At 35.7% G+C, this 27,564-nt stretch overlaps 1 protein-coding gene across 5 annotated transcripts in view; it reads left to right on the plus strand.

Annotated features, from left to right (window-relative positions):
- The window catches only part of BTBD8 (BTB domain containing 8), a 95,312-nt gene extending 68,930 nt beyond the window's left edge, over positions 1–26,382 (plus strand). For 2 of the 5 annotated variants that reach the window (XM_055402378.2, XM_088835485.1), the window contains 9 exons: positions 9,185–9,367; positions 10,044–10,181; positions 11,058–11,187; positions 13,577–13,638; positions 17,423–18,128; positions 18,328–18,415; positions 18,816–18,955; positions 20,377–22,704; positions 23,983–26,380. In XM_055402378.2, coding sequence (XP_055258353.2) covers positions 9,185–9,367; positions 10,044–10,181; positions 11,058–11,187; positions 13,577–13,638; positions 17,423–18,128; positions 18,328–18,415; positions 18,816–18,955; positions 20,377–22,704; positions 23,983–24,452 — 4,245 coding nt within the window. In that variant the 3' untranslated portion in view covers positions 24,453–26,380. Of the gene's footprint in view, positions 1–9,184; positions 9,368–10,043; positions 10,182–11,057; positions 11,188–13,576; positions 13,639–17,422; positions 18,129–18,327; positions 18,416–18,815; positions 18,956–20,376; positions 22,705–23,982 lie in introns of all 5 variants that reach the window. The other 3 variants (XM_055402372.2, XM_055402373.2, XM_055402374.2) reach the window with 3 other exon arrangements.
- Positions 26,383–27,564: the final 1,182 nt, after the last annotated feature.

Genomic DNA, 27,564 nt, shown 5'->3' on the forward strand with positions numbered 1-27,564 from the left:
GTTCTTGCCTGGAGAATCCCAGGGACGGGGGAGCCTGGTGGGCTGTCGTCTATGGAGTCGCACAGAGTCGGACACGACTGAAGTGACTGAGCAGCAGCAGCACATGCTAGTAAAGTGATGCTTAAAATTCTCCAAGCCAGACTTCAACAGTACGTGAACTGTGAATTTCCAGATGTTCAAGCTGGTTTTAGAAAAGCCAGAGGAACCAGAGATCAAATTGCCAACATCCTTTGGATCATTGAAAAAGCAAGAGAGTTTCAGAAAAACATCTACTTCTGCTTTATTGACTATGCCAAAACCTTTGACTGTGTGGGTCACAACAAACCGTGAAAAATTCTTCAAGAGATGAGAACACCAGACCACCTGACCTGCCTCCTGAGAAATCTGTATGCAATTCAAGAAGCAACAGTTAGAACTGTACATAGAACAACAGACTGGTTCCAAATCAGGAAAGGAGTACGTCAAGGCTGTATATCGTCACCCTGCTTATTTAACTTCTATGCAGAGTTAAAATGCAAAATGCAAAATTTCTGGGCTGGAAATAAAACAAAAGCTGGAATCAAGATTGCTGGGAGAAATATCAATAACCTCAGATATGCAGATGACACCACCCTTATGGCAGAAAGTGAAGAAGAACTAAAGAGCCTCTTGATGAAAGTGAAAGAGGAGAGTGAAAAATCTGGCTTACAGTTCAACATTCAAAAACCTAAGATCATGGCACCTGGTCCCATCACTTCCCGGCAAATAGACGATGAAACAATGGAAACAGTGACAGACTTTTTATTTTGGGGCTCCAAAATCACTGCAGATGGTGACTACAGCCATGAAATTAAATGACACTTGCTTCTTGGAAGAAAAGCTATGACCTAGCTAGACAGAATATTAAAGAGCAGAGACATTACTTTGCTAACAAGGGTTCGTCTAGTCAAAGCTATGGTTTTTCCTGTAGTCATGCATGGATGTGAGAGTTGGACTATAAAGAAAGCTGAGCACTGAAGAATTGATGCTTTTGAACTGTGGTGTTGGAGAAGACTCTTGAGAGTCCTTTGGACTGCAAGGAGATCCAACCAGTCCATCCTAAAGGAAATCAGTCCTGAATATTCATTGGAAGGACTGATGCTGAAACTGAAGCTCCAATACTTTGGCTACCTGATGCAAAGAACTGACTCATTGGAAAAGACTCTGATGCTGGGAAAGATTGAAGACAGGAGGAGAAGGGGATGGCAGATGAGATGGTTGGATGGCATCACCAACTCAATGGACATGATTTTGAGCAAGCTCTAGGAGTTGGTGATGGACAGGGAAGCCTGCCATGCTGCAGTCCAGGGGCTGCAAAGAGTGTGACACAACTGAGCGACTGAATTGAACTGACTGATTTTCTATTAGTTTCTTTAGTCATTGAATAATTAATCTCTATTCATGAAGGCAAATAAATGGCCCAGTTGTAATTCAGTTCATTAGAAGTGAAGTGAAAATGTCATTTATTACTGTTGCAACTATTATTATTATTATTTAGTGGATTTTTAAAGGACCTCTATGGTTCAAAGTATACTTTTTATTTTTTGAAATTATGTATAACATAGGTACTATTACCTCCATTTTATATATGAAAAAACGAATCAGAAAGGTAAATGCTTTATTCACATTCACAGTGTCGGTAAATGACAAAGCCAGGTATTAAAACCAATTGCTGCCATTCTGAAGGTAATATAATAGATGTTCAACATGGGCAAAGAAGCTTTTTTTGGAAGTGTGGGCCCTGACTTCAAGGAACTCACAAATCTCTGGAAGAATAGGCACTTAAATAACAATGCAAAGTACAAGTTAGACTATGATGAATATGAACATTAAGTTACATGTGAGTCTTATTTACCTTTGTAGCTCCAGCCTTAGGGCAATGCCTAGCACATTGTAGGTACTTGGTATATACTGATAGGTAAATAAATGAATAAGTATAATTTATAATTCAGGTATATACATAGAATCACAGAAGTAAAAAACAATTGATTCTGATTAGAAGGATAGAAGTAACATGAGATGAACCTGAAGATAGAGGACAATTTCAAAATTAAAAAGTATGTTAGGGCATTCCTACCAGAATTTTAAAATGTGACCAGGGCCCTGGAGACCAAGCAGTGCCAATATTCTGTTGTAACTGAAATAATGAGAGAAAATGAGTCTGGGGAGAGGCTAAGGCCAGATTGGGAGAATCTCAACTGTCTCAAGAAGTTTTTTTTTTTAAACAAGTGATAACTATATTTGAAGAATAAGCTCTTCGTACTATGTCTCTCCCTCTCCTACAATATTTTATTTTGGTTTTATAGCTCTAATCAGTTTCTTGTAAGCTTTGTAAATCCTTGATTTTTCCTTTCAAGACATATAAAAATGAGCATCAGAACAACCAAACATTCCATATGATTAAAAGCCTTTTGACATCACAGTGATTACAATGAAAATGTAAACTTTTGTCTTTGTGGATATTCAAACCTTAATGTAATCTTCATACATTATTATATAGACAAAATATATTTGCATTTTTTTAATTAAAAATAGAATATTTTTAATTTTTTCAAATTAAAATTTAAAATACGTTATCCAAAAAAATGAAAGGTTGAGCGGTTTTCTTTTCTTTGGCTCTAATGCAGTTCAATGGCAGGGACATTACTCTTATCAGTAATATACCCAACACTGTCCTATACCAATGGAGGGAAGAAAGTGCTGCTGCTGCTGCTGCTGCTAAGTCACTTCAGTCGTGTCCGACTCTGTGTGACCCCATAGACGGCAGCCCACCAGGCTCCCCCATCCCTGGGATTCTCCAGGCAAGAACACTGGAGTAGGTTGCCATTTCCTTCTCCAATGCATGAAAGTGAAAAGTGAAAGTGAAGTAGCTCAGTCATGTCTTTATGGAGAATTTTTTTTTAATTTTAATATGAGGGACTTCTTGGTCACTATGTTGCAGTTCAGTAAGAAATGGCTGCTCCCTCCTACCAAGTACAAACTGTTCTTTGGGGAGGAAGAGATGTCAGGGTAGAGAAGTGAGTAGAAAGAGAAAGGTATTAGTTAGGGCTTCTGATTACTTGAGCTGTTTCAAAGCATGATTAAATTTTCTGTTTCAATTGTTTTGTTTAAGCCTTTTTAAAAAAATGTAAATTATGAATCATTCTTAAATATAGAAAAATTGAAACAAAAATAGTTTACTGGGGTAAAACTGAAGGGTGTGTGTGTGTGTGTGTATAAAATGCTGTTAGTCCTAAGACCAAAAGATAACTGAAGGCTATTTAATTGACACAATATCAAAAGAATTAAATAGTATGAGTCATAGTGTTTATTCAGTATATGATGTTAGGACAACAACCAGGAAGTTTGCTGCAAAAAAGCTGGATCTATATATCACATCCTGGTATGCCTGTATACATTCCAAATGGATCAAAGATTTGAAAGTAAAGAAAATGAGGCCATTAAAATACTACAGTAAGCCCTGGAATAATTAGCTTATACCCTCATCAGGGCAGTGAGGATACAAAATTTAGAAGCCATAAAATAATTTAGTTACATAAAAATGCAAAATTTCTGTATAGTAAAAATTGTTTTCAGTTCAGTTGCTCAGTCATGTCCAACTCTGCGACCCCATGGACTGCAGCTCGCCAGGCCTCCCTAACCATCACCAACTCAAACTCATGTCTATTGAGTCGGTGATTCCATCCAACCATCTCATCCTCTACTAAATCAAAAGGCAATAGACAGTTTATATCATACTCTAATTTTTCTTTTACAGAGAGTTCCTACCGGTTTATTTTTTTTTAAATAGCTAAATGTAGGATAAGATTAGGTAGTTCACAAAGCAAATACAAATGCCTCTTATTTGATGAATAGTCCTCAACTTCATTTAAGAGAAATGGACATTAAAATTACAGTATCTCGACTTCCCTGGTGGTCCAGTGCTCCCAATGCAGGGGGCCCAGGTTCAATCACTGGTCAGGGAACTAGATCCCACATCCTGCAACTAAGACCCAGTGCAACCAAATAAACATTAAAAAAAAAAAAATTACAGTGTCAGAACATATTCTATCAATACATTTTAGTAGGGGGCAAAAAAAAGGAAATTTGTACTATTTTAACAAGGATATAGGAAAGAAGTATTCCATTCCTGGGAAGGGAATATATTGGCACCACTTTCTCTGTGTTTTTCAAACTTTTTTGACTGACCCAGAGCAAGTTCTTTTTATATTATAACCCAGTACACTCACACATGTAGAACTGAAACAAGTTTCAAAAATGAATACATACCATATTAAATATGATATTCTGATATTTTATATTTTTCTCCTCTTTCTTGTTTTCTAATGCTGATTGTAAGCCACTAAATTTATTTCTCTAGGTTGCTAGGGGAGAAAGCTACAGTTGGAAAACAGCACTCGGTTGAATATGCGCTGGCAATGTTTTATATCCTTCTGGTGCCCCACCTTCTGTCCTCTTGACCCATGTCTGTACTTCAGCCCTTGCTGCAGCATGCAGCTGCACGTGGGTGTAGCCTGACAACACTTTCCTCAGCCACATCACACAGACTTCCCACTTTCTGTTCTGAGGCTTCACTGCTGCACCACCCTGGGTACCCACAGTTACGCAAACCTGAAAGTGAAAGGGAATATCCCAGGGCACAAACCTTGACCGACAAGAGATGGGAACCAGTAATTAAGTATATCCCTGATCTAACCCTTAGGTAAATAATTCAAATTGTATTCTCTGTAGCTCTTCAGGTGATACCCAGCAAGACTGGTCCCCTGTTGCCTGCAACAACAGTTGCTATATATCATTGCTTCTCAAACTTTATATACAGACACTTCAAGTCCAGGAATTCCTTGGCGGTCCAGTGGTTAGGACTCCATGCTTCCACTGCAAGGGGCACAGGGTTCAATCCCTGGTTGGGGAACTGAGATCCTGCATGCAGCATGGCACGGCCAAATAAAAACACTTCAGAGTCTTGGTCAAATGTAGATTCTAAATCAGTAAGTCAGGGGTGGAGCCTGGGATTCTACATTTCTAACAAGCTTCAGGTGATGGGTATGGCGGATCACACTTTTGTTAGCAAGGAGCTGAGAAGCATACCCTTCCATTGACTTTCTCTCCTTCCCTATTTCACTCTCTTGGGATCACTGGCATCCAAGCCTATTCCTTAGGCTCAGTTATTAGGCAGTTCCCAGATAAGACTAGTATTGATCCAGCAATATTGACCCAGCATATTAATTTTACCCTATAGATATACTCACATTCATGTGAAGTAATGTTATCTACATGGTTCATCATTACAGCATTGTAATAGCAAAAACTGGAAACAATATAAATATCTACAAGTAGAGGACTGGTTGTATCTTATATCCATATTAGGGACTGTTCTGTAGATGTTGAAATAATAATCAGGCTCTTTATATTCTGATAACAAAAATATTCAAGGTGTGCACTCAATATAAAAGCAAAGTACAGAGTACTGTGCATATTAATGCCTCCATTTGAGCAAAATGAGGGAAAAATTACCTTTTTTATTTGTTATACATAAGATAACTCTGGAAAAGTACAGAAAATAAATAATATTGATTGGGACAAGGGAAAATAGGTGGCTTGGGACAGAAAGGAGTGGGAGACTTCTTCAGTTCAGTTCAGTCGCTCAGTCGTGTCCGACTCTTTGCGACCCCATGAATCACAGCACGCCAGGCCTCTCTGGCCATCACCAACTCCTGGAGTTTATTCAAACTCATGTCCATCGAGTTGGTGATGCCATCCAGCCATCTCATTCTCTGTCGTCCCCGTCTCCTCCCACCCCCAATCCCTCCTAGCATCAGACTCTTCCAGTGAGTCAACTCGTCTCATGAGGTGGCCAAAGTATTGGAGTTTCAGCTTTAGCATAAGTCCTTCCAATGAACACCCAGGATTGATCTCCTCTAGAATGGACTAGCTGGATCTCCTTGCAGTCCAAGGGACTCTCAAGAGTCTTCTCTAGCACCACAGTTCAAAAGCATCAATTCTTTGGCGATCAGCTTTCTTCACAGTGCAACTCTCACATCCATACATGACCACGGGAAAAACCATAGCCTTGACTAGACGGACCTTGGTTGGCAAAATAATGTCTCTGCTTTTTAGTAATGCCTTTTATATATTGTTGAAATTTGAACCATGTGGTAACTATTGAATTTAAAATTTTATGTTTGGTCTAGAAGTATATTACATTTCCTTCCTTCTTTGAACCTCAAGCTACTCTTAACATTTAATGTTATTATATATTCAGATCAGTATGGAATAAGATGACATACCATCTGTTATCATTTATGTCCATATTTTAGTTTTCCAATAAATTTCAAATTAAATTATGACAAGTATACATCTATATTTTTTAAAAAGATTACTGTCAGAGCACATAACATTATGACTGTCAGAGCACATAACATTATGAATATAGTAAGCACTTCATAGATACCTGCCAAGTTTATTTGAATTATCTATGCTTGTCTCTAATACTGGAACAGTCCCTATAGTAGAACAAATTTGGTTTATTGCCTAAAACTCTTAGTAATTGCACAATTACTCAGGAAGTCACCAGAGGAGGAAAGGATAACAGAAAATTATAATAAATATGTAAATTTTTGAAGACTTGAATTATAGCATATTACGGGTTTTTTTACTCAAATAAATAAAGCAGGGGAAGTATATAATATGTTTTGAAAGAATTCTATGTAAATGGGTGAAATTTTTAAAGTTTTGATGTTCAAAGCTTAAGCTTAATTTAGCTTAAGAATTGACTTACAGACTCTAAGTCTCTGATGTGCTTAGAGATCAATAAACATTTGAGTGTCTGCTATGACCCTCTTCTATACTAGGCCCTGTGGATACAATGATGAGCCAAAACGAACATGGTTTCACATTCGATAGACATACAGCCTGGTGAGAGAGATGAGTATTAATCAAATAAGTATTTCATCATTGAAAAATTACAAATAAAGTAAATGCTCTAAAGAGAAGGGACAGGTTCTCTGATGACATGTGTAAAAGGAATCTGGTGTAGGTGTAGAGATAAGGGAAAATTTCCAGGTTTTCTAGTTATTTATTGCTGTGTAGCAAATCACCCCAAAACTAAGTGGCTTTAAACTATTGATAAAATTTATTCTCCTCTTCATAAACCTGTTATTCAGGTCAGGAAGCAACAGTTAGAACTGGACATGGAACAACAGACTGTTTCCAAACAGGAAAAGGAGTCCGTCAAGGTTGTATATTGTCAGCCTGCTTATTTAACTGATATGCAGAGTATATCATGAGAAACGCTGGGCTGGAGGAAGCACAAGCTGGAATCAAGATTTCCAGGAGAAATATTAATAACCTCAGATACGAAGAAGACATCACCCTTATGACAGAAAGCAAAGAGGAATTAAAAAGCGTCTTAGTGAAAGTGAAAGAGGAGAGTGAAAAAGCTGGCTTAAAGCTCAACATTCAGAAAACTAAGATCATGGCATCTGGTCCCATCACTTCATGGCAAATAGATGGGGAAACAGTGGCTGACTTTATTTTTCTGGGCTCCAAAATCACTGCAGATGGTGACTGCAGCCATGAAATTAAAAGACGCTTACTCTTTTGAAGGAAAGTTATGACCAACCTAGATAGCATATTAAAAAGCAGAGATACTACTTTGTCAACAAAGGTCCGTCTAGTCAAGGCTATGGTTTTTCCAGTGGTCATGTATGGATGTGAGAGTTGGACTATAAAGAAAGTTGAGGGCTGAAGAATTGATGCTTTTGAACTGTGGTGTTGGAGAAGACTCTTGAGAGTCCCTTGGACTGCAAGGAGATCCAACCAGTCCATCCTAAAGATCAAGCCTGGCTGTTCATTGGAAGGACTGATGTTGAAGCTGAAACTCCAGTACTTTGGCCACCTGATGTGAACAGCTGACTCATTTGAAAAGACCCTGATGCTGGGAAAGATTGAGGGCAGGAGGAGAAGGGGACGACAGAGGATGAGATGGTTGGATGGCATCACCAACTCAATGGACATGAGTTTGGGTGAACTCCGGGGGTTGGTGATGGACAGGGAGGCCTGGCGTGCTATGGTTCATGGGGTCACAAAGAATCGGACATGACTGAGCAACTGAACTGAACTGAACTGGATTCTCTGTGAGTCGACTAGGTGATTTTTTTTTGCGTATCTTGCCTGAGCTCAGTCCTGAGACTGCTTTCAGCCGATGGCCAAGTTGGAGGCTGGGCCTCCTGCACCCTTGGTCTTTCTTACCAGGCTTCCTTTTGGCTTTGTGGTCCCAGAACCAAGAGGGTAAAGATACAGGCTACAGGGGTATTTGAGGTCTAGGCTCTGAAACTTGCACAATATCTTTATTTGTACCAGCAAGTGAACTAGCTAGTTTAGAATCAAGGGATAAGGAGTCAAGTCCACCTCTTGAAGAACTGAGCTACAAAAAATTTATGGCTATGTTTTTCAGTCTACTACAATTGATCAGATAACTATTTATTCAGTAAATATGTATGTCCTAAGAATTGTTTAAGAATTAAAAATGAAACATGAATAAAATACAGTTATTTAAGAGTTGTCATTTTTTCCTTTTCCTTGGAGCACATGGTATTTGTGAATTGTCATTCCATTTTTTCATAGAGATAAGTATTCATAATATTCTTTCCTATGGTGTAAAAATGAATCATTATTAAATAAATAAAATATAAAAAGAAGAGTCTTACCTAATTAGAGAGGAAGAAGCAAGTCACTTGGGTTTAGAAGTAATTTTTACCCTTTCTAAATTTGTAATAAAGAACATGTATTTTATAGTTAGAAAAGAAATAATACTGTGTCAGTGTATCTCCATGCAGCTATGAATATCTGTAAGCACAGAAGTTAACTCAGTAGTGAAAAATCTCAGGGAAGTCAGGCTTTTCTTTGTAGTTATTTTGTAACTTTGCTCTCATGTTTCTTTTAACTATGCTTTAAAGATGATTTGTTTCCAGCTCAAAGTTTGCCCTTTAGGATAATTTTGAATGAATGAATAAATATATAAAGCTAATGACAAAGATATTAGCTATCTGGAATTTTTGGTTTTTGCAAGAAGCATCACAAGAAAACGAAAGTATTTAATTTGCTTGAAAAGTTTTTTTATAAGCAGTAATCTAACTTTTTCCCCCAATATTTTCAAAATTATAAGAATGATAAGAATGCTGCTTTTCTTCTGATGGAAAGTGATAGGCTAATCGTCAGTTTACCCAGAGTGAAGTGGACAGAGTCAGCATTGATCATGGCATCTCAGCTCCAAGAAGAATGTATTGCATTTATTATAGAAAATTTCTCCAAGATCATTCAAAGTGAAAATTTTGCTCTTCTCTTACAGGTACTATGTCTAAAATTATATCCTATATTTAGTCCCATCTTTGTGTTTTGATTATGATTATGTAAGAGTTTTCAAATGCAGGTTCCCTTTGATTAAATTAGTATGACTTAAGTAAATTCCATACCAGATGGCATGTTTGCCTAGGATTTAGGGCAGTGACGGACAGGATTTTTGGCTCATACATAAGATAATGAAGGGAAGAGGAGACAGGTTGGATTGCCCTGGCAAGGCACAATGTAACTATAGCCAACTCCAGTCCTCCATCAGCTAAGCCGTACTTTAGAAATTGAAGTCATAAAGATGTTGTTTTGAGCAGTAATACAATTATGGTCCATGCAAAATTCTTTGTCTTACTGGGACCCACATCCTCTAAATTTAGTTACTCAAGAACTTTTATTACTTATTTGTAGGCTCTGTCTTAGCACTGTTTTGGCTCTTAAGAAGTGTGTGTGTGTGTGTGTGTGTGTGTGTGTGTGTGCACACAGATAATTTTTAACAGAAAGGGGTTAGTATAATATTTATTATTATAATGATAATAGTTATATTATTATTAGCAAAAGAAATAAGTTTTCTGATTGAATTCATACAGCCAGTTACGATGAATGGCCAGATGTATGTCAGACTTCCACATTTCTTACACATATTCCTATTATATGTCAATTTCTGTGTTTTATAGTCACAGGCAATGAGTAGCACATCTGATCTGTTGGACAAAATTTTTAAAGCTGTTGAAGAAAACATTACCACTGAAAATAGTTGCTCACTTCTTATGGCTCTGGACACATTACTGAACTCTGACAGTACAAAAGAAATGGTATTAAATATCATGAAAATTAATTAAAATGATAGAATATTTAAAGTGTTATAAGATTTTTAAATATATACATATTTTAAATGTTGCATGATTCATTAAGTGTTTGATACCTGGGGGTTGGTTATAGTCTGTAGTTTTATATATATTTGGAATTTCCTGTAATGCATAATTTTAAAAATTTCATTTACCTCTAAATGGACTTACTATAATTATAGAAGTTTAGAAATTTAGAAGTTTGGCTGACTAATTCTAAGCATAGTTTGGTAGCAGTATTAATTGGTACAGCATAACCTTAGTATTTCTCCCCAGTCACTCCATTAAATTTCCTAAATATAAAACTTAATTTTAAAGAATGTTTTAGAGTTTTAATCATCAGTGTCTTTTAATTTTATATTTTTAAATTACTTTTTATCTTAAGAAAAAAGTCATTTAAAGTTGGATTGACTGGGAAAAAGCAAAATTATATTTTATTTTTAAACAATTCATGAATGGTAATAAATAAGCTAATTGCAAATATTGACAGTTTGTTTAGCAAGAATGACAAAAAATTGTCATCATATTTATTATTATTGCATAGGGTATTTGACCTTGTAATGTCATAGTTGATTTGAAAAGGATGTGGAAGGTATTTATATAAAGGTTATTGGTAGTTTAAAACAGTAAAGGACAAGAGTGAAAGAATAAGGTTCATGTTCGCTATAAAATTCTGTTGTTGAAGAGTAAGCCTTCATAAATAACTTGTACCCTACGATCTTAAAAATCTAAGTGATGACATCATTGATCTAGCTTAGGAGTAAGTAGATTCGGAAAGGAATAATGACTGGTTGCTATGACAATGTGGCTCTCACCAGCTGCTGATTTGTTGCCTGAACACAGGGTTTTACGTGCAAGATCCAGGCTCTGCGTGATAAGCTGTGGATCTTCCTGGTTCAGTCTTTCTATGCTGTTCGTCACACAGAAAGCTGGAAGCTGATGAGCACAGATGATCAACAGAAAATCCAAGCAGGTATGTTAGCCTTGAGATTTTTTATTCCTATAATAGTGACAAGGGATATTTTAAAGGAATTCCAGTAAGTGCTAGGGTTAACGTTTATTTGCTTCTGTTCAATAATAGCCTGCTAATTGAAACTAGTGATAGTATGTTTAGGCAGTTTTAATAAATCATGCTTTTTTTTTTTTTGTTCTTTGAAAATGAAACTCATTTCCTTTATACATACATATATAATTCTACTTTGTATTAGCAAGTGCTCTAGCAAATTTTTTTAAAAGCATTCTTGTAGAGAGATTAGAAGTATAGAAAATGTAACCCATACAGAACAGATTACCAAACATACTTTCTCTCCCTTTCAAAATATATTTTTCCATAAAGCTTTTCCATCTTCTTTTGCATAAGATACCCTTTCTTGTGGTTTTGCTTAGATTAGATGGCTTTATTTCACAATCGATTGGTTCAGTGATATGATGTGTGCTATTGCGGAGTGTCCCTCAGGAGCCGCACAGTGGTCTTTGACATTTAATAGGTACCATTTGAAATATTAGCATTAAACAAAGGAGGTATACTGATCAGAATGTGTTCAAAATGTTACAATAGAAAATTGAGGGTGTGGAACTAAAAATGGCTTCATGACTATTTTTGGATTAAAGCAGGTACCTTAGGAAAAATATTGACAGATTCAGTAAGTTTATTTTTTAAAACATTTTAAGAGACTGTATTTTATGAAGCAAACATTTCTGTATATAAAACATGCAAGACATATGTGATATATTCTTGATAATACATGGATATATTAAATTCTTTAATGGTTTAGTCAGAATATGATATGCTCTGTCTTGTGTCAGGAGTATAACATGCTAGTGTAGCTAGATGTGATCTCAGGAATACTTTGCAAAGAAATCCAACAAAATAATAAAACAACAAAATCTATGAAACAACAAAAGTCATGAGAAGGTTTTTAGAAATTGAAATTTTTTTCCTGTGACTATTTCTGTACTGATTTTTAGATGACAGTTCATCTGTATGATTCAGTGTGAAAAAATAAGATCAGCATTCCATGCGTAGGTGTCAGTCAACTCTTTCCTGTTTGAGAGTAAACTTTGTTTTTCTACATTTTTTAAAGGATTTCATAGTTAAGTTGGGTCCCAAACAATCTTCTTTATCTTAGTTCTGCAGAGTGCTAATATAAAATACATGTAAATACAAACACTTATATACACATATCTACAAGAAAATGTTATTGGCATTCCAACTAATTGTCAAAAAGAACTTTTCAATCTACTACATCAGTGTAAAAATAATTTTTAAAATCTTAAATATGTTGATTTATAATGAGTCCTGACCTATGTGTAATTACTGCATTGGGAAATCCCAGATAAAGGAGTAATTCTGGGTTCTCTTTTTTATAACATTTCTTATGTTCTAGTTTGAGTTACTGATCTTTGGGAGAAATCTTGTATTAATTTCTACCTGTTTATTTTTGTGCAGTCATATGCTGACCACAAACCAGTCCTTGTAATGCTATTTCTAGGAACCTGCTTTGTCTTATAACATAATTCCCATAGAACAGAGATAGTAGACAGTGTATGGTAGAATTACAGATAATTTAATGTATTTTTCATCAGCTGTTTTAATAAAAATAAATTTGGAAATTATATATATCTCTTCAAAATATATTTTAAAGCTACATAACCTTCAAAAGGAAGCAATCCATTAGCTAAACTATATTTATAGCTCTTGTATCATTATTCCTATATTTTTCCCTGACGTCATTTAAATTCTTATTTGAAGAACATCAGCTGAGTTCCCCAATAATTCCCATATAAACCTAAATCTATAAAATGAATTTTTGTGTAATCCTAAAAAGAATGATACAAGTTTAAGGATTGTCTTATGTTTTCTTTTCAACAAAACCTTATTTTTTTCATTTTACTCTTTCCTCCTGACATACCTGCAAAATTAGAAAATTTTAACAGTGTTTTTATATTTTTTAGGATAGAAATTTTCTCACATTTAGTGGTTTATAAAATATTACATTTGCCACAATCTGTAATTTTTTAAAATTTGGAAAACCAGCTAAAAGGAGGTTATCTCTAAAATTTCACAACTTGAGAAAATTCTAGGTTTTTGTAAATGTACAAATCTTCTCCACAAGGCTATATGTGTCTCATGTATTAATTTTAATAACATAAAATCCATAGGAACAAGAAAATAAGATTCAAAATAAATTTAAGATAACTTCTAAAGCAGATAGTTATTTAGTATATTAGATTGGCTTCAGCTTTTTAAATGTTATTTCCATCAAAATGTAACCATTTTCTGCTGATATATTATTATCCCGTTACTTCTGTGGTAATAAGAGTGCCTCCTATAAAAATAAATTGCTTTTTTTCCCCTACAGCTGCATTTGACAAAGGTGATGACCGAAGACTTGGCAAAAAACCTATATTCAGTAGCTCTCAGGTAAACTTTTACAGTTTGATAAGCCCAGATGAAAAATAATTTAAATTTTATTATTTTATATTTCAGAATAATTTTTTAAAATTTATTCATTAACTAAAGCTGTTCCTGGATGGAAATAATTTTGAGTCTTTTTAAAATCAAGTAAACAGTTTTAAATTTTTAAGTGATATGCATTTTTTATATCCAGTTGACATGGGAAGTGAAATATTGTCTACCTTTTTTATTTCCTTGAAAACCTTTTTGGCAACTAGCATATTGGAACTATTCCAGATCAGAAGTTGTCCAGAATTCTAAATCCATTTCCATGTCTATTTTTCTAATTAACCTACTTCTTAAAAAGAAGATTTTAGTTGTCCTAGTTTTCTCTAAACTAAGATTTTAATCCACATAAGGTGTTTTTGGTGTGAAAAAGGCAATTAACATCAAGAGTACAGTTGTGTTCACTTTAAAAGTTACTTGGTGTACTTATATGAGGTAACCAAAATAGTCAAACTCTTAAAAACAAAGTAGAATGGTGGCTGCCAGGGTCTGGGGAGACAAGGCAAAGGGGAATAATTGTTCAATAAGGATAAAGTTTCAGTTTTGCAAGGTGAAAAAGTTCTAGAGGTTTGTTGCACATCAAGGCATATGTAGTCAACCTGACTATACTGCCCACTTAAAAATAATTAAGATGGTAAGTTTTATGTTATTTGTTTTTTAGCATATTTACACATTCACACACATACACATACACTTTATTAATGATGGTTAGAGTTTCAGACTAGCTAACTTAATATATGTGAAGTACAAAATTATACTAACCTAGACATGCATTCCATGGTGTGGAGACATACACTGAGAGTTCCAGTTTGAAATTCAAAGAATACATTGCCCTTGTAAGAATGGAATAGGGAATCTTTTCTTCCTTATCAGCTAGTAGATAGGAACTCATACAACTCCAAGCCACAACCAGTAGCTCTCATGGCTGTGGCAGAGGTCAAGCTCTAAATGTCTTGGGTGAAAACCTGTGGGACACTGGAGCTTTTTGCTAGTACACCTCCTAGGACTATTTCTCTATTTCATAACATACTAGCTCCATCATTTAAAAAGTTAAAATATAGTAAAAACAATGTAAAGGAATAGTAATAGACCTGAAAGTGTGTCTAAGAGGAAGGCTTTAGAGGGTTACTCTTTCTTTATCATGTAGTGAACATTCCTAATTGGTCAATTGTATATAAGAAACATACGTAAACTTTGTAGATATAAATCACAGATTGTCTGAAAATGCATATACATTGAATTCTCACCGTGTAATGTTAATGGTGAAATTTCTAAAGGATTATAGTTACTCCATATACTATATGCTGCTGCTGCTGCTGCTGCTAAGTTGCTTCAGTCGTGTCCGACTCTGTGCGACCCCATAGATGGCAGCCCACCAGGCTCCCCTGTCCCCAGGATTCTCCAGGCAAGAACACTGGAATGGGTTGCCATTTCCTTCTCCAATGCGTGAAAGTGAAAAGTGAAAGTGAGGTCGCTCAGTCTTGTCTGACTAGTAGTGACCCCATGGACTGTAGCCCACCAGACTCCTCCGTCCATGGGATTTTCTAGTCAAGAGTACTGGAGTGGCTTGCCATTGCCTTCTCCGCCATATACTATATAAATACTTTAAAATAGACACAAGGATAGAGTAAATTAAGTAAAATTAGTTTTAAAGGTGGGAAGAGATCTAATATCAGAGTCTTCCTGGTCTTAAGTATTAAAAATAGAGAAATTATTTTTTGAGCTAAGATTTGATCAAGAAAACAAAATCGAGGACCAAGCCTATTTGAAGTTTACAAGTATTACACAGAATCCTAGTACACTCCACTGATTGGGACCAGTCTCTACCCCTAAATATGCATAATCCGAGGCCCAGAGATGTTAATAATGAGTTCTTAAATATCTGAGACTTTTTTCTTCAGTTAGAAGCAAGGTTAGAATAAGAATCTAATTATTCTTTATACCTTGCATTTTGCTAAACTTAACTGCTGCTGCTGCTGCTGCTGAGTCACTTCAGTCGTGTCCGACTCTGTGTGACCCCACAGACGGAAGCCCACCAGGCTCCCCCGTCCCTGGGATTCTCCAGGCAAGAACACTGGAGTGGGTTGCCATTTCCTTCTCCAATGTGTGAAAGTGAAAAGTGAAAGTGAAGTCGCTCAGTCGTGTCCGACCCTTAGCGACCCCAAGGACTGCAGCCTACCAGGCTCCTCCATCCATGGGATTTTCTAGGCAATAGTACTGGAGTGGCTTGCCATTGCCTTCTCTAGCTTACCTATTATTTATGTATGTATGTATGTGTGTGTGAATATAAACACACACTTACCTATACGTTATTTTTATCTTAAACAAATTTTCATTGTAAATAGAAACTTTCTATATTTAGAAATAAGTAGACCTTGACCTGTATATCAATATATGCTCAAGGTTGATAACCATCATCATATGTTCTTTGAGTACCCAGTGTGTGATGGGCATGGTGCTAAGGGATCAAAGAAGACAAAACAGGTTCCGCCTCATACCTCTACAATCTCATAACAGCCTTCCAAAGGAGAGGGGGCAGTATTTACATAAAATATGGCAATATATTCTTAAAATTTTATTCTATAATTCATACCAGTTATTCGCTTCCATACAAGCTTGGTTCTAACCAAAATGATAAAGTAGGTGAATTGTCTTTAGTGCCCTTCTATTTTCCTCTTTTTACCTATTTCATTTGTTTTTCGGTCCCCTTTTCTTTTCTCCAAACGACTAATACTGTATTAAGATGCTGTGGGCGATGTTTATGGGTTTGGGGTTTTTTTTTTTGCTTTTCCCCTTCCCCAAAACCCAACTTTTCAAATGTCAATGTGTTATTTCCCGGGAGCTTCCCTCTGGCCCTTGCCTCCAGAGGACTAAATATTCAGTGATGAAATTTCTGGCATTTGATATATAGGATTGAAGAGAGAATTTTTGGTGAAAAATCATTATAATGTCCCTCAGAGTTTACCATATAATGACTACCTGCTTAAAGCAGTAAATCTTGAGCTCAAGTCCTAGTTCAATCCCTTTTCATCATGTGCATGCATGTGAGTGCTAAGTCGCTTCAGTCATGTCTGATTATTTGCGACTCTATGGATTATAGCCTGCCAGGCTTCTCTGTCCATGGGATTTTCCAGGCAGGAATACTGGAGTGGGCTGCCGTGCCCTCCTCCAGGAGATCTTCCTGACCCGGATACTGAACCCTTGTCTCTTATATCTCCTGCATTGGCAGGTGGGTTCTCTACCACTAGCATCACCTGGGAAGCCCATGGCCTTGGGTAAATTACATACCTGCTTTAACCCCCAGTTTCTTGTCTAAGAAATGGAGATAGCAGCAGGAGATATCTTACAGAATTGTTGTGAGGAATAAGTGAGATGATATATGAAAAGCATTTTAGCACAAAACCTGGGAGTGGGCCCTCAAAAATGTGGGATACTATCATTTACCCAAGGCATCCTAATACCATTAAGTGTCAATCTCTACCATAATTTCATAAAGCTAAATAATATGCCTTTTTAAAAGCAGATTTTCCTATTAATTGTTGTTTGTTGTATTTAAGATTTGATTAAGGTAAGATGATCAAAGACACATTTAAGTGATCCAAGATAATTCAAGTTTTCAGTAGCCCTAAATCATAATGTGAATTTTGCTGCTTTTTCCTCTTTGAAAAACTGGCTATTGAAACATAAAGCATTACGTGTCAAAGACTTTTGTCAAAATACAAGGTATTTTTTTTCTTTTTTGTAGCAAAGAAAACAGGTTTCTGACTGTGGTGCTATAAAAAACAAATCCTCTGGAGGAAGTAACAAGAAAGAGTGTCTGAGTTATCTCTCTGCTCATCAGAAGATGAAATCTGATGGATTAGGAGCATCTGGACATTCATCAAGTACTAATAGAAATTCTATAAATAAAACTTTGAAGCATGATGATTTAAAGGAAAAGGATCCAAAGCCAGCATCCAAGAATACAAAAGAATTAAAAACTGTGGGAAAAAATGTTTCTGGAAAGCCCAAAGCTATCATAAAGCCCAAAACGGAAAACATTGATAATGCAAAGTCAACAAACCTGTCACCTAGACAAGCTGTGGAAAGATCAGCACCAGCAGCAGCAAATGAACAGAAAAATTCAGGAAATGGAAAAGGAGTGAGAAATCAGGAAGAGCAAGTTACAGGTGCCAGACCCAAGGTACTCACTGGAAATTTAAATGTGCAAGCCAAAGCAAAGCCTTTGAAGAAAGTGACAGGCAAAGATTCTCCACACCTCCGAATTGCAGGGCCCTCCAGCAGATCTACAAATTCAAGTATGGAATTACTGACTTCCACTGACTGTCTGGATGGACCAAAAGAAAATGGGTCAATGAAAGAGAAGCTTTCTGGTCATAAACCTTCCTCTTGTGACGCTCGAGGACAGACTGTGAAAAACAGTGTGGAAGGTATCAAAACTTCCACTGTAGGTGAGTTTTAGCACTCTGATACTTTTATTTAGTTTCAAATGCCAAAAAGAATTTAGTTACATATATTCATGCAAACTGAGGAAAAAGTTTTTCTCACTCTTAACATTTAATTTTGTATATACTGTATGACCAGTGAATTTATACATAATTATTACATATTTATTGTTCAATCTCATGACTCACTCATCTTCATTTACAGCAATGAAATCTCGACCTGTTTCAAAAGATACCAATGGAATTTCCAATAAAAAAAGCACTTACGAACAGGAATCTAATACACATAACAGGTAAGTCTTCATTATTTTATCTAGACATTAGCTTTCTCTGGAAGTCAATCATATACTAACTTCTAGCTAAATATTGTTAAAATATTTTTCCTTAGAAAATTTAATATATTTATACAATGATACTTTAAAACTTATTATACAAAATGATAGAAGAATAATGTATCCTTGTGGCACCTAATTATGCATTGCTTTCCCATAGTTGAGCTACAATTTTATAAACTTTCAGAAAAGAGATATTTTTTACTTCTTTGAGAAAAAGTATTTTTCTTTTTGCTTTTTTTTTTAATTGAAGTTTAATTGATTTACAGTGTTGTGAAAAACTATATTTCATGCATGGGTCTTTTAAAAAATTATGTTTCAGAGTCTCAGTGTAATACTGAACACAAATAATTTTTCTTAGTGTGCTAAAGAAGATCACCAGCAAAGGATACAATGATCCAGTACCACAGGCAATTTTAAAAAAAAGAGGAAATGGCAATGGATGTGCTACAGCTCCACAGAGGACAAAGAATGCCACAGCTAATCTTGCTAAAACTCAAGGTAAAGTTGAAATAATCCTAGGTTTTACTTCTTTGTTTAAATGGAATAAGCAGAACTCTTATTCTGGAACTTCAGCAACAAATAAGCAAAATATAAGTTTGAGTGAACTCCAGGAGTTGGTGATGGACAGGGAGGCCTGGCGTGCTGTGATTCATGGGGTCGCAAGGAGTCGGACACGACTGAGTGACTGAACTGAACTGAACTGAACATGACTTCACTCATTTTACATTCATTTCATACTTCAGAGACAAGATTTTATTCTTCCACTTTTCAGACAAGGATTTTGGTATTTTAGGGTATGAGTTTACTCTCTATTTTCTTTTGTGAAAATCATATTAAGGGAGTCACTAGGTTATCTGCATTTCTGATCCTTCTATATATTATGCCTGTATTTCTTCAAAGCTTCATTGATAACTCTAAGAATTCCATCTGCAAAGCCAACACTAAAGAGCTCTTTAAAAACTAATGGTACAATCTAGAGAGCTGTAATACGTAGGAAGGAAGAATTTTCTCTCTAGACTCTGTGCTGTGCCTGTTGTTTTCCATGTTCTAAGAAAGAGAAGAATACTGATCAGATTGCATAATTTGCTAATATAATAACAGATTTTAAAAATTAATTCGCTTCATGCTTTAAGCATTCACATTTGTAAGAGCAGTTTGTAAAATGCTAAACACAGTTCTGAGGTAGGTAATGAATTAATACTGAAAGTAAATTTTAAAATAAGCCGGAAAAAAATTGTTCATGTTCTAGTAACAGATAAAAATTAAACATTTAAAAAGATTTGGTCATTCTATTTGACAGTTTTAAATGCTCAAAATATCATCTCTAGAACTTCAACCATTATAAACAAGTGAATTCTCAAAATCAATCCTCTTTCCTTCTAGTAACCAGCTTTAGTTTCAACTGCAGATCTAAGTTGTTAACCCTAATGAGCTATAATAATAATGATCTGGTTATGAGAAATAAATTAGTTTTGTAACTGTTGGAAGAAAAAATTGCAACAATTTCAACATTTCTATTTTGTATTTAGTTTGATTCTCCTTTTCAACTGTGTGGAACAGTCTGTTTTCCACCCCTAGAACTTCAAAGGGAAGACCCTTACTACTCTCTTGGCATAAGAAAACCAGATTTTTCTACCTCATATATTTATGCAAATCCAATTCTGGCATAAGGCTCAGTGCTCTTTGCTTGAAGAAGAGAGAGCCTATTTTAATAATTTTACTTAAGATGCTGCAATAGGTTCTCTATATTTGTAGTACAGAATATTTTTTATCAAGTTACTAACTCCTAATTTGTAATTGTCCATTTGCTCTTATGTTACCATTTCATCATATTATCTTTTTGTTTCTTTTAAAGGATTTTTAAAACTGTATTGAATTTCACTCACAAACTGGAAGATTTTTTTTTTTAATTTTCTTAGGACCCCAAGGATCACCAAATTCAGTAAAATCTTCAGTCTCTTCAAGGCAATCTGATGAAAATGTGACAAAATTGGACCATAGTGTAACTACAGATAAACAAACACCTAAGAGAAAAATTGTCAAGCAAGGACAAACAACTTTGCCTAAGATTAGTGCAAAAACAGTCACAATGCCTAAAAGCCTAAATCAATCCAAAAAAGGTGAAAATTTGAATAATAAAGATTCAAAACCAAAAACACTTCCTGAACAGGTTATACTGAAGACTCTGCCTTCTTCTCAGAGACCTTTAAAAAGTGAATCATCTGTTGTCCAAAAAAGTGTGTTTTTTGACATATGTGATAATAATAACAAAGGCAGTGTTTCTGAACAGAAGCCTCATGAACCTCTAACTAATCTCACAGCCAAAACCAGTGATGCAGAAGCATTTCAGTCACCATCCATACTCGACTCACAGAAGACACTGAACAATCAAGAAAAAGAGAAGTTGGTGTTAGAATGCCAAAATATTTCAAATCAGGATAAATTAATAAAACATGAACTGGAATCAAAACAGCTAAATTCAGTTAAAAGTGAAGCAAATGTTTCTGGTCACAAGAAAATAGATCACTGCACCACAGCTAAAATATCTTGTCATTCTGATGAGAGTGATAATGTCGATCCAAAATTTCATAGTACCACTGTTCTAAAATCCGTGATTTCAAATCCAAAAGAAAACTCTTTGAACTCTAATCCAGTTTGTGACTTAGACTCAGTACATGTAGAACAACTCCATTCAGAATCAGATAGGGAGAAGCAAGTAGGGAGAAAAGATACAAACCAAAAATTAAGCATTAAATGTGTGAAAGATGTTTTACCTTGGGTTCCTGAAAAGACAAATGGTACCTTAAATTCTGGTCAAGATGACAGAAAATCTAAAATTCATGTAGAAGAAGAGACAGTTCCTAGTCAGTTGTCTGATGACTCTGCCGTGAATGAAGACAGTCATGCTACCGTAGATTCACATATTTCCTCCAAGTGTTTTTTGGAACAAAAATCAGGGAAAAATTCTCCTAAAGATACGGAAACAACAGAAACTTCAGAGAGCCACGAAACTCCAGAAGCGCCATTCGTGAGTCACTGGAATTTGAGTACCAATGTTCTGCATCAGAGAGAGAGTCCTGAATCAGACAGTGGCAGTGCTACGACATCCTCTGATGACATAAAGCCCAGATCTGAAGACTATGATGCTGGAGGGTCTCAAGATGATGACGGGTCAAATGACAGAGGTGTTTCTAAATGTGGCACTATGCTGTGCCATGATTTTCTTGGAAGAAGTAGCAGTGATACCAGTACTCCTGAAGAATTAAAAATATATGATAGCAACTTAAGAATTGAAGTGAAAATGAAGAAGCAAAGTAGTAGTGATCTTTTCCAAGTTAATTCAACAAGTGATGATGAGATTCCTAGGAAAAGGCCAGAAATTTGGTCTCGATCTACAATAGTTCATCCTAGGGAAAAAGAAAACATTCCACGAGGCAGTGTCCAGTTTGTACAGGAGGTAGATCAGGTTTCTTCCTCAGCAGATGAAACAGAAGATGAAAGGTCTGAAGCTGAAAATGTTGCAGAAAATTTTTCTACATCTAACCCAGCTCTTCAGGAGTTTCAGGGTATAATTAATCTAGCTTTTGAAGATGCAGCTGAAAATGAAAGTCATGAGTTTCGTGTAACTAAAAGTTTTAAAAGGTCTGTTTTACTTTCTGTAGATGAATGTGAAGAGATAGGATCTGATGAAGGGGAAGTCCATGCTTCCTTTCAACCTTCTATAGATTCTCTTTCACCTTCTGATGTTTTTGATGGCATTTCTCATGAACATCATGGAAGGACCTGCTACTCCAGATACTCACAAGGAAGTGAAGGTAGTGTTTTAGAATGCAGACAAAAGAAAAGCAATAGTATATATAAAAACAAAAGCTCTCCCTTGGGTCTTAGTAGCATTGACTCGTCAAGAAAAGATAAACAGAGTGCTTCAGCCACAGAAAAAAAGGGCACAACAGATGTCCTGTCCAAAGGAGGCAGACAGCTTCCTCCAGGAGATAAAAAAGTATATGGTGGAAGCAATGTGGATAATGACTTTGAGACACACAGCAAATTTTCAGATAGTGATGTAAAATCTCAAGAAAGACCATGTCATTTGGAACTTCATCAAAGAGAATCCAATTCTGCCATACCAAAGAACAGCTTCACAAAGTCTCTGGACTCCTGTAGGAGTCAAGTTCTGCCTCAGGAAGGTCAAGTGAAAGAAAGCCATTCTACAGCTACCGAAAAAGCTAATATTGCTTTATCTGCAGGTAATGTACAGAAATAGACATGCTAAATTCATAAGAAAATGAGTTTGTAGAATCTTAAAGTTGTCGGTAGCCCCTGAATGTTATATTTTAGTTAGAATAACTGCTTAAGCAACAGATTGAAATTTTAAATGAAAACTGGAATTTCTTAACAGAATGAAAATTAGCTAGTTGCTCTTAATTGTTCACTTAAAATCTTAGTGAAAAATTGACATCTAATAAAAATTTTGTGGTTTATTAGAGCCAACCTACTAAGAGATTTTACATGAAAGAATAAAGAGAAAAACATAGTTTGCTATTATTTAGTTATTTATGTCTAATTTAACATAGGAATTCTTGACTATTAGAAATTTTATTATACATTGGATATGATTTATGAACTATGCTAATATATATCTAAGAGGGCTGTGCAATAAGTATAGTAATATGTAACTAAAAACACTGAACTATTTTAACTAGATTAATTATTAAAATTTATATACATTTTACAGAGACTAAGACTTTCAGGATCACTATAATGCTGTTCTAAAATTTTCAAGTAAAAAGATAAATGTCCTTAAAGAGATTATATTTAGAGAAATGATACCATATGAAAAAAGCCCAGGCTTACTTCATATGTATAGATGGTTTTCTGTCTAATTGTTTTGTGTGTTTGTCTTCCTTATTATTGTAATTTGAACCCACATTTAAAATATGCAATAGTGGCTGACTGAGTAGCTATTGTATACCAGAATGAAGAAAAATACTTACCAATAGTCCCTGTTCAGCAAAATCACAAGAGTAGGGAGCTCTTAAAGTTGTACTTTTTTGTTTGTCCTTGCTTGCATCCTTCTTTGCATGTGCAATATACAAGTAAGTCTTTAGATAAAATGTATTGATTCTCCCTTTGAAGTTGACTTACCTTAAACATCACCGTCAAATAACCATATCCTTTTTTCTCTTTAAGTTTCTATTGTAGTGAATTAGATATATGTGTACATTCTGTTTATGTTTAAATAATTTTTGTTTTCTGTATCACAAGCTTTTACATTTAATTACGGAGAATTATTGTTAGTTTCCTATGTTGATTTTCCTGCTAAACATTACCTTCAAGTTTTTTTTTTTAAACAAAGAAAAAGAAATGCCTCAAAAATCTTCTCAATTTTGTATAAATGTTATTTTTCCCATTCTGTGGGGGTTTTTTGAACTATAACTGTTATATTGTGTTAATAGTTCTACAGAACTCTGAGAGGTACCAACATGTGCAATTTTTACATTGTGTAGTATTATGAATTATTTCAGGAGACATAGATGGTTGTGACACAGTGGCACAAATCTACATGTATGACCATCGGCCTTCAAAAACCCTGTCTCCAATATATGAGATGGATGTAACAGAAGCATTTGAGCAGAAAATGGAATCAGAAACACAAGTTACAGACATGGATTTTGAAGATGAGCAACACTTTGCAAAACAAGACTGGACACTATTAAAGCAACTGCTCTCTGAACAGGACTCTAACTTAAATATCACAAATTCTGTTCCTGAAGACTTAAATTTAGCACAGTATCTAATTAATCAGACACTACTTTTATCACGTGACAGCTCAAAACCTCAGGGTAAAGCACATGTAGACACTTTGAACAGATGGAGTGAACTAACATCTCCATTTGATGATTCCTCAGCAAGCATTACCATGGCTAGTTTTTCCTCTGAAGAATGTTCACCCCAAGGGGAATGGACAATTCTAGAACTGGAAACTCAGCATTAAGAGTGTTAACACTTCAGAAAATGTTAAAATATGCCACCTCTTTATTTTTTTGATGTTTATATTATATCCAAATGATAACTGCATTAGCCAGAGATAGTCTATCCTTACTATTGAGGAAGTCTTTCCAGTTTAGTTTGTTTATTAATATGATATCATATGGAGAAAAAAGTGTTTTTTTTCCTAAAAATCTTGAGCATGTTTTCTATAATTATTGGAGAATTTAGAAGACCTGTAAGGAAACCCTTGCTTTAGTTTTCCTTTCCTAACTGGTCAGTTACTTGTTTATCATTCAATAATTTAAAATGTGAATGTACAAGTAGAACAGTCCCTTTTTGCTCTGCATATGGTAACAGTAATTTAACAATAAAAAAAAACTTATCATGCTTGTGTCAATTTATGTAGAGTTAATCTGTGACATTCAAACTCAGGTTGATGTGGTTAGGCTGATAGCTAGTATTAGGAAAAACCTTCACTTTTCCAGCCATTTAGATCCAGGAAATTGTTAAGTAAATGCATCTCAAATTTCATTGACATTTTTACTAAAACAAGAGAAGCAGAATTTCCTGTACCTCTTTTGGGGGATATATCCAGAGAAAGGCATCTGCTGTTATTTGAAAGAAGTGGGAAAACTGTCCATCGGTTTTATCTGTATAGTAATCCCTTTGGATGATGGGATATAATAGAATTGGCATCTCTCAAAGCTTTGTAACTGACTCATAATTTCTCTAAAATATATCAGAAGTAAAAAAATCTTTTGCTTTAGAATTCCTTTTGTAATTTAACAAAGTTTTGGGGAATTCCCTGGTGGTCCAGTGGTTAGGACTCAGTGCTTTCACTGCAGTGGCCCAGATTCAATCCCTAGTCAGGGAACTAAGATCCCATAGGCCAAGCAGTGCAGCCAAAAATGAAAATAAATTAATTCACAAAGTTTTCAACAAATGACAACAATAGAGATAATCTGTAACTATTTTGAATATTAACAACTATATAAATATACAGTCATTTGGTATTCGTACACATTAGTTGATATTCGCTACTAACCTGTTAGACCATAAATTCGCTATGCTTTTTTTTTTTAACTAGAAGGTCTGCAGGGGGCACACATTCAGTCAGTCAAGACACACATTTGTTCTAGACTCTGAAGTGTGAAGATAAAATTTGATTCCTGCTCCTCAAAATTGAGTTCAGTTTCTAATGAAGAGAGGAAACCATATAAGGTCAAAAACAGTATTATATACTAAGAACTTTATATATGTTAAAAGCTGGATGGGAATTTAGAGGTTAGTTTAATCCCTTCAAATTCCCAAGGAGGATTCTGAAGCCCAGAGGAATTTTTAAAGTGCCCAAGGTCCCACACTGATTTGTGAGCCAGAATCCAATATTCCTTAATTTCAGTTTGATGTTATTTCTACTCCATGACATACTTCATTTGGTATATGATAGAGTCAGAAACAGCACAGATTCTCAAGACAGTGTGTTATTTTCTTTTTCTCCAAATGTGAAATTGTTATTTTAATAAACTACCTCAGAAGTTTACACATTTATTACTGAAACTTCATTTCTTTCATGTCATACGTGCAAATAGTAGGGAATGAAATTTGCTTAAGTATGACCCCTTAGGTAATTTCAGGAGTATGCTTTCTTATCATGCGCTTTTATGAACAACATATCTACCAGTCTGTTTCCTGTGGGACTCTGGACTAGTTCTTTATCATTCAGCAAACATATATTGAAAAGTAATTGCTGAAATTTATTTAGCACTTATTAGATGTTAGACACTGTGCTTGTTGTTGTTCAGTCACTCAGTCCTGTCCAACTCTTTGTGACCCCAAGGCCTGCAGCACGCCAGGCTTCCCTGTCCTTCACTGTCTCCCAGAGTTTGCTCACACTCGTGTCCATTGAATTGGTGATGCCATCCAACCATCTCATCCTCTGTTGTCCCCTTCTACTCCTGCCTTCAATCTTTCCCAGCATCAGGGTCTTTTTCCAGTGAGTCAGCTGTTTGCATCAGGTAGCCAAAGTATTGGAGTTTCAGCTTCAGCATCAGTCCTTCCAATGAATATTCAGGACTGATTTCCTTAAGGATTGACTGGTTTGATCTCCTTGCTGTCCAAGGGACTCTCAAGAGTCTTCTCTAGCACCACAGTTCAAAAGCATCAGTTCTTCAGCACTCAGCCTTTATAGTCCAACTCTCAGATCCATATATGACTACTGGAAAAACCATAGCTTTGACTATACAGCAAAGTGATGTCTCTGCTTTTTAATACACTGTCTAGGTTTGTCATAGCTTTTCTTCCAAGAAGCGTCTTTTAATTCCATGGCTGCAATCACAGTCTGCAGTGATTTTGGAGCCCAAGAAAATAAAGTCTGTCACTGTTACCATTTTTTTCCCATCTGTTTGCCATGAAGTGATGGGATCAGATGCCGTGATCTTAGAATTTTGAATGTTGACTTTTAAACCAGCTTTTTCACTCTCCTCTTTCACCTTCATCAAGAGGCTCTTTAGTTCCTCTTCAATTTCTGCCATTAGGGTGGTGTCATCTGCATGTCTGAGGTTATTGATATTTCTCCCAGCAATTTTGATTCCAACTTGAGCTTCAACCAGCCTGACACTGTACTACATGCTTTCAGTTCAGTTCAGTCGCTCAGTCGTGTCCAACTCTTTGCGGCCCCATGAATCACAGCACACCAGGCCTCCCTGTCCATCACCAACTCCTGGAGTTCACTCAAACTCATGTCCATCGAGTCGGTGATGCCATCCAGCCATCTCATTCTCTGTCGTCCCCTTCTCCCCCCGCCCCCAATCCTTCCCAGCATCAGAGTCTTTTGAGGTGTTGTTATGAAGGTCAAATGAGATAAGGTGTGTAAAACCCTTTGCACATGCTTTAAATACGTATAACATTTAATTCTCACAACAGTTCTATGAGATATGTGTTCTTACCTTTTTTTTTTTCAAAACAGACACCTTGGGAAGGGGCACCTGGTCAAAGGGCAGCTGGGTAAGGGAACCCAGGAGAGCTGTTCTCTTTTCTTATTACAACTGAGGAAACTGATGTAGCATCCTTACCTGAGATGACCTATCCCAGTGGAAGGAACTAAAAGAGAATTAACA

Source organism: Moschus berezovskii, chromosome 4 (genome assembly GCF_049115385.1).
Source record: "Moschus berezovskii isolate FMDL1 chromosome 4, NW_MosBer_1.0, whole genome shotgun sequence".
Lineage (NCBI taxonomy): Eukaryota > Metazoa > Chordata > Mammalia > Artiodactyla > Moschidae > Moschus > Moschus berezovskii.